Source organism: Ovis aries, chromosome 14, assembly GCF_016772045.2.
Source record: "Ovis aries strain OAR_USU_Benz2616 breed Rambouillet chromosome 14, ARS-UI_Ramb_v3.0, whole genome shotgun sequence".
Taxonomy (NCBI): Eukaryota; Metazoa; Chordata; class Mammalia; order Artiodactyla; family Bovidae; genus Ovis; species Ovis aries.
This window is the reverse complement of record NC_056067.1, coordinates 48,015,687-48,022,170: the sequence shown is the minus strand read 5'-3', so window position 1 is coordinate 48,022,170 and position 6,484 is coordinate 48,015,687. Positions and strand designations below refer to the sequence as shown.

General features: G+C 48.6%; 1 protein-coding gene across 6 annotated transcripts in view; it reads left to right on the top strand.

Moving 5' to 3' along the window:
- The window catches only part of LOC114117985 (F-box only protein 17), a 34,729-nt gene that overhangs the window by 21,936 nt on the left and 6,309 nt on the right, over nucleotides 1-6,484 (top strand). For all 6 annotated transcript variants that reach the window (XM_060398607.1, XM_042232002.2, XM_042232001.2 and 3 more), the window contains 2 exons: nucleotides 138-506; nucleotides 4,960-5,071. In XM_060398607.1, the coding sequence (XP_060254590.1) occupies nucleotides 155-506; nucleotides 4,960-5,071 (464 nt within the window). In that variant the 5' untranslated portion in view covers nucleotides 138-154. The remainder of the gene's footprint in view (nucleotides 1-137; nucleotides 507-4,959; nucleotides 5,072-6,484) is intronic.

Here is a 6,484-nt window from a genome sequence, read left to right as displayed (position 1 = left end):
CTGAATTTCTTGGAGCTGGCAGCCTCCCTGTCGCCCGTGTACCTGGTGAGGTCACGGTTAAGCTCTTCTTGCGTCCTGGAGAGAGAGCTGGAGGGAGGCCAGGTTGCCCTAACCCGCCGACCCCTCTCTGTCTGCAGGACTCTGGCGGCCGGAGATGGGCGCCCGGCCCTCGCGGGGGCGGCAGCCGCCCGCGGACCCGCCCATAGCCTTGGACGCGCTGCCCCCGGAGCTGCTCGTGCAGGTGCTGAGCCACGTGCCCCCGCGCGCGTTAGTGATGCGCTGCCGCCCGGTGTGCCGCGCCTGGCGCGACGTGGTGGACGGGCCCACCGTCTGGCTGCTGCAGCTGGCCCGCGACCGCAGCGCGGAGGGCCGCGCCCTCTATTCGGTGGCCCAGCGCTGCCCGCCCAGCAGCGAGGATGAGGAGGAGTTCCCGCTCTGCGCTCTGGCGCGCTACTGCCTGAGAGCGCCCCTAGGCCGCAACCTCATCTTCAACTCCTGCGGAGAGCGTGGGTGCCGGGGGCGGGGCCGGGGTGGGGCCGAGGGGCGGGGCGGGGCGGGGCGGGGCCAGGGGTGGGGTCGAAGAGACCCCAGGGGTGGTGGGCGGGGCCAGGAGCCAAGGGACATGGCCCTTGAGAAACTGGGTGGGCGAGGCCAGGGAGGAGCTGGGGAAGAGACAGACTGAGTGGGAGGAGCCAGGGACTGTGGGCAGTGTTGTTCAATTGCTCGCTCCTGTCCAACTGTTGGCGGTCCCATGGACTGCAGGACGCCAGCCCTCCCTGTCCTTCATCATCTCCGGAGCTTGCTCAAACTCACGTCCACTGAGTCAGTGATGCCATCCAAACATCTCGTTTTACGTCGTCCCCTTCTCCTCCTACCTTCAATCTTTCCCAGCATCAGGGTCTTTTCCAATGCGTCGGCTTTTGCATCAGGTGGCCAAAGTATTGGAGCTTCAGTGGAGGGAGTACAGATTGGTTGGCAAGACAGAGGAGGAGGCGCCAAGGTGCGGAGCCGTGGCAGAGGTGACGCTCTGCTGGAACTGTAGACTCAGTTGTTCAGTCACTAAGTCATGTCCAACTCATTGCGACCCCGTGGACTGCAGCACGCCAGGCGTCCCTGACCTTCACCATCTCCTGGAATTTGCTCAAACTCATCCACTGAGTCGGTGACGCTATCCAACCACCTCATCCACTGTCTTCCCCTTCTTCTCCTGCCCTCAAGCTTTCCCCAGCATCAGGGTTTTTCCCAGTGAGTTGGCTCTTCCCATTAAGTTGCCAAAGTATTGGAGCTTCAGCATCAGTCTTCCAATGAATATTCAGGGTTGATTTCCTTTAGGATTGACTGGTCTGATCTTCTTGCAGTCCAAGGGACTCTCAAGAGTCTTTTTCAGCACCACAATTCAAAAACATGAAATATTCAGCACTCAGCCTTCTTTATAGTCCAACTTTCACATCCATACGTGATTACTGGAAAAACCATAGCTTTGACTATACAGACCTTTGTCAGAAAAGTGATGTCTCTGCTTTTTAATACACATAGCTTTTCTTCCAAGGAGCAAGCGTCTTTTAATTTCCTGGCTACAATCACCATCCGCGGTGATTTTGGAGCCCAGGAAAATAAAATCTGCCGCTGTTTCCACTTTTCCCCATCTATTTGCCATGAAGTGATGGGACTGGATGCCATGATCTTAGTTATTTTTAATGTTGAGTCTTAAGCCAGCTATTCACTCTCCTGTTTCACTTTCATCAAGAGGCTCTTTAGTTCCTCTTTGCTTTTTGCCATTAGAGTGGTATCATCTGCATATCAGAGGTTGTTGATATTTCTCCCAGAAGTCTTGATTCCAGCTCGTGTTTCATCCAACCCGGCATTTCACATGATGTACTCTGTATAGAAGTAAGCAGAGTGAAAATATACAGCCTTGATGTACTCTTTTCCCAGTTTTTAGCCAGTCTGTTGTTTAATGTCTGGTTCTAACTGTTGTTTCTTGATCTGCATACAGGTTTTTCAGGAGACAGGTATAGTGGTCTGGTATTCCCATCTTTTTATAATTTCCACAGTTTGTTGTGATCCACACAGTTAAAGGCTTTAGCGTAGTCAGTGAAGCAGAAGTAGATGTTTTTCTGGAATTCCCTTGCTTTTTCTATGATCTAGTGGGTGTTGGCAATTTGATCTCTGGTTCCTCTATCTTTTCTAAATTCAGCTTGTATGTCTGAAAAGTTTTGGTTCACATACTGTTGAAGCCTAGCTTGAGGGATTTTGAGCATTACCTTGATAGCTTGTGAGTTGATTGGATTGTGTGGGACAATTGTGCGGTAGTTTGAACATTAACTTTGGCAATGCTCTTCTTTGGGATTGGAATGAAAACTGACCTTTTCTAGTCCTGTGGCCACTGCTGAGTTTTCCAAATTTGCTGGCATAATGAGTGCAGCACTTTAACAGCATCATCTTTTAGGATTTGAAGTAGCTCAGCTGGAATTCCATCACCTCCACTAGCTTTGTTCATAGTAATGCTTCCTAAGGCCCATTTGACTTCACACTCCAGATGTCTGGCTCTGAGTGACCACACCATTGTGGTTTTCCCTGTCATTAAGACCTTTTTTTGTATAGTTCTTCTGTGTATTCTTGCCACCTCCTTTTAATCTCTTTTGCTTCAACTAGTCCCTTATGGTTTCTGTCCCATCCCTTGAATGAAATGTGCCCTTGGTATCCAAATTTCTTGAAGAGATCTCTAGTCTTTCCCATTCTATTGTTTCCCTCTATTTCTTTGCATTCTTCACTTAAAAGGCTTTCTTACCTCTCCTTGCTGTTCTTTCAGTTCAGTTCAGTCAATCAGTAGTGTCCGACTCTTTGCAACCCCATGAATCTCAGCACGCCAGGCCTCCCTGTCCATCACCAACTCCTGGAGTTCACTTAAACTCATGTCCATCGAGTCAGTGATGCCATCCAACCATCTCATCCTCTGTCGCCCCCTTCTCCTCCTGCCCCCAATCCCTCCCAGTATCAGAGTCTTTTCCAGTGAGTCAACTCTTCGAATCAGGTGGCCAAAGTATTGGAGCTTCAGCTTTAGCATCAGTCCTTCCAATAAACACCCAGGACTGATCTCCTTTAGAATGGACTGGTTGGATCTCCTTGCAGTCCAAGGGACTCTTAAGAGTCTTCTCCAACACCACAGTTCAAAAGCATCAATTCTTTGGCGCTCAGCTTTCTTCACAGTCCAACTCTCACATCCATACATGACCAATGGAAAAACCATAGCCTTGACTAGATGGACCTTTGTTGGCAAAGTAATGTCTCTGCTTTTCAATATGCTATCTAGGTTGGTCATAACTTTTCTTCCAAGGAGTAAGCGTCTTTTAATTTCATGGCTGCAGTCACCATCTGCAGTGATTTTGGAGCCCCCCAAAAATAAAGTCTGACACTGCTTCCACTGTTTCCCCATCTACTTCCCATGAAGTGATGGGACCAGATGCCATGATCTTCGCTTTCTGAATGTTGAGCTTTAAGCCAACATTTTCACTTTCCTCTTTCACTTTCCTCAAGAGGCTCTTTAGCTCCTCTTCACTTTCTGCCATAAGGGTGGTGTCATCTGCATATCTGAGGTTATTGATATTTCTCCCGGCAATCTTGATTCCAGCTTGTGCTTCTTCCAGCCCAGCGTTTCTCATGATGTACTCTGCATACAAGTTAAATAAGCAGGGTGACAATATACAGCCTTGACGGACTCCTTTTCCTATTTGGAACCAGTCTGTTGTTCCATGTCCAGTTCTAACTGTTGCTTCCTGACCTGCATATAAGTTTCTCCAGAGGCAGTTCAGGTGGTCTGGTATTCCCATCTCTTTCAGAGTTTTCCACAGTTTATTGTGATCCACACAGTCAAAGGCTTTGGCATAGTCAATAAAGCAGAAATAGATGTTTTTCTGGAACTCTCTTGCTCTTTCGATGATCCAGCGGATGTTGGCAAGTTCCTCTGCCTTTTCTAAAACCAGCTTGAACATCTGGAAGTTCATGGTTCACATATTGCTGAAGCCTTGCTGTTCTTTGGTACTCTGCATTCAAATGGGTATCCTTCCCTTTCTCCTTTGCGTTTCGCTTCTCGTCTCCTCTCAGCTCAGACAACCACTTTGCCTTCTTGCATTTCTTTTTCTTTGGGATGTTTATCATCACTGCCTCCTGTACAATATTACAAACCTCCGTCCACAGTTATCTGTCTACCGGATCTAATCCCTTGAATCTATTCATCACCTCCACTGTATAATCATAAGGGATTTGATTTAGGTCATGCCTGCATGGTCTAGTGGTTTTCCTTACTTTCTTCAATTTTGCAATAAGGAGCTGATGATCTGAGCTACAGTCAGCTCCAGGTCTTGTTTTTGCTGATTGTCAAAAGCTTCTTCATCTTCTGCTGCAAAGAATATAATCAGTCTGATTTCGGTATTGACCATCTTGTGATGTCCATGTGTAGAGTCTTCTCTTGTGTTGTTGGAAGAGGGTGTTTGCCGCTGGACCACTGGGGAAGTCCCCTCAACTCAGTGGGCAGTGGTTAAAGGGGGAGGCGCCAGGGGAGGGCTGGGAAGAAACCCATTGGGCTATGACAGGGGGCGGAGCTTGCATAGAACTATCAGGCTGTTTTGAGAGGCTGTGGGAAGGGGAACTGAGTAAATGGGCGGGGTCAAGGCTAGAGAATCCCAGAGGTAGCACCCCAGGGCGGGGCCAAAATTAAAGTCCAGTGATTCAAGAGATTTAAGAGAGGCAGGGCAGGGGACTAGGCCGAGGGAGGCTGAGAAGAAGCTGAGTGGATGCACTGAGCTGAGTGAGGCCTTCGGGGGGTGGGTCCACAAATGCTGCCTGCTGGGAGGGAGGGGCCGGTGGACCGGGCACATGGGCACATTAGGTAGTGGCGGGCTCTCTCCTGGGCAAGCTGGAGCGCGAATCCCTCTTGTTTAACCCTATTATATCCCACAGAGGGCTTCAGAGGCTGGGAGGTGGAGCACGGCGGGAATGGCTGGGCCGTGGAAAAGAACCTCATAATGATGCCGGGCGCTCCTTCCCAGACCTGCTTCGTGACTTCGTTCGAGTGAGTGGCCCTTGATCACTGGGGCGAGGGAGGGGGAACCCCACCCTACGATCCTCATCCTCACCCTCACCCTCTTTCACACTCTCCTTCCACATGCATGTATTCAGTCATTCGACTAATAATTGTTAGCCTTGTGAATTCCCTCTTTTGTCAGTTACCTGTTCCTATTTTTAATACTTTATTTGTTTGGCTGCATCAGGTCTTAGTTGCGGCATACAAACTCTCAGTTGCAGCCTGTGGGATCTAGTTCCCTGACCAGGGATCGAGCCCAGGCCCCCTGCACTGGGAGCATGGAGTCTTAGCCACTGGACCACCAGGGAAGTCCCTGCCTGTTCATATTTTTATTAAGGTTGATGTCTTATTCTCGTTGATATACAAAAATTTCTGTATATTCTAGATGTCAGTTCTTTGTCCGTCCTGGACATTACAGAAATCTCCCACTCTACCATATGAATTGTGTCCATGGTATTCTTTGTTATTTTCATATGATCAAATTCATCTTTTTTGCTTTAGAATTTGTTTTTCAAATTTTGTTTAAAAAAATCCTTCCCTCCCCTTAGATCCTAACAGTATTCGCTTCTACTCTTTTCTAGTAACCTCATAGTTTTATCTTTTACATTTGGATCTTTAATCCACCTTTGAATGTGATGTTCGGTAAGGATCCAGTTTTTTTTTGTTTTTCCCTCTATATACTGAGCCAGTTTTCCCAAGACCATGTACTAAAGAATCCTTCCTTTCACCATGGAATGTCAGCGCCACGTCCATCATTTATAAAGTTCCCATACATAGCTAGGTGTGTCCTTGAGTACTCTGTTCTGGTCAGTTTATCAGTTTTCATGATAAATCACTATTTCTGTTATTATGGCACATTGCAATTCAAGAAGGACTATTTACAAAGGAACAGGCAGAACACAAGAGATATTGCAGGACCGTTGGCTGGGGGGAAGGGACATTATCACCCCTAGGCCTGGCAGGGTTAAGGGAGGAAACAGTTATCGAAACATGATGTCAGAGAAAGCTAGGAGGAGAGGGCACTGTGGAGAGGGTCCTTTCTTGGAGAGACACAAAGTCCCACTATGATCCCTTGGGAGGGAGCCAGGAGGATAAATACCCTGATTCCACTCTCTTCTCCCTTCTATCTGCTGCTAAACTTCCCATTGACTGACCCAACAGGAAGCAGAGGGGAAGGGAGACCCTTCCATACAGGCAACACAATCTTAGGCAGGAGGCCTCTTGGATCGTGTGGAGACCTCAGACCTCTCGCTCAGATGTCTACTATGGTGTGCCTCTATTTGCATTCATGTTCTGATCCCCACAAATATAAGGGGCAAGTCTGCATATGGTCCAGCCTCCTGGCACCACAGCAGAGTGAATGATGGAGGGGAATCTGAGAGGCCAACAGGGATGCCCACA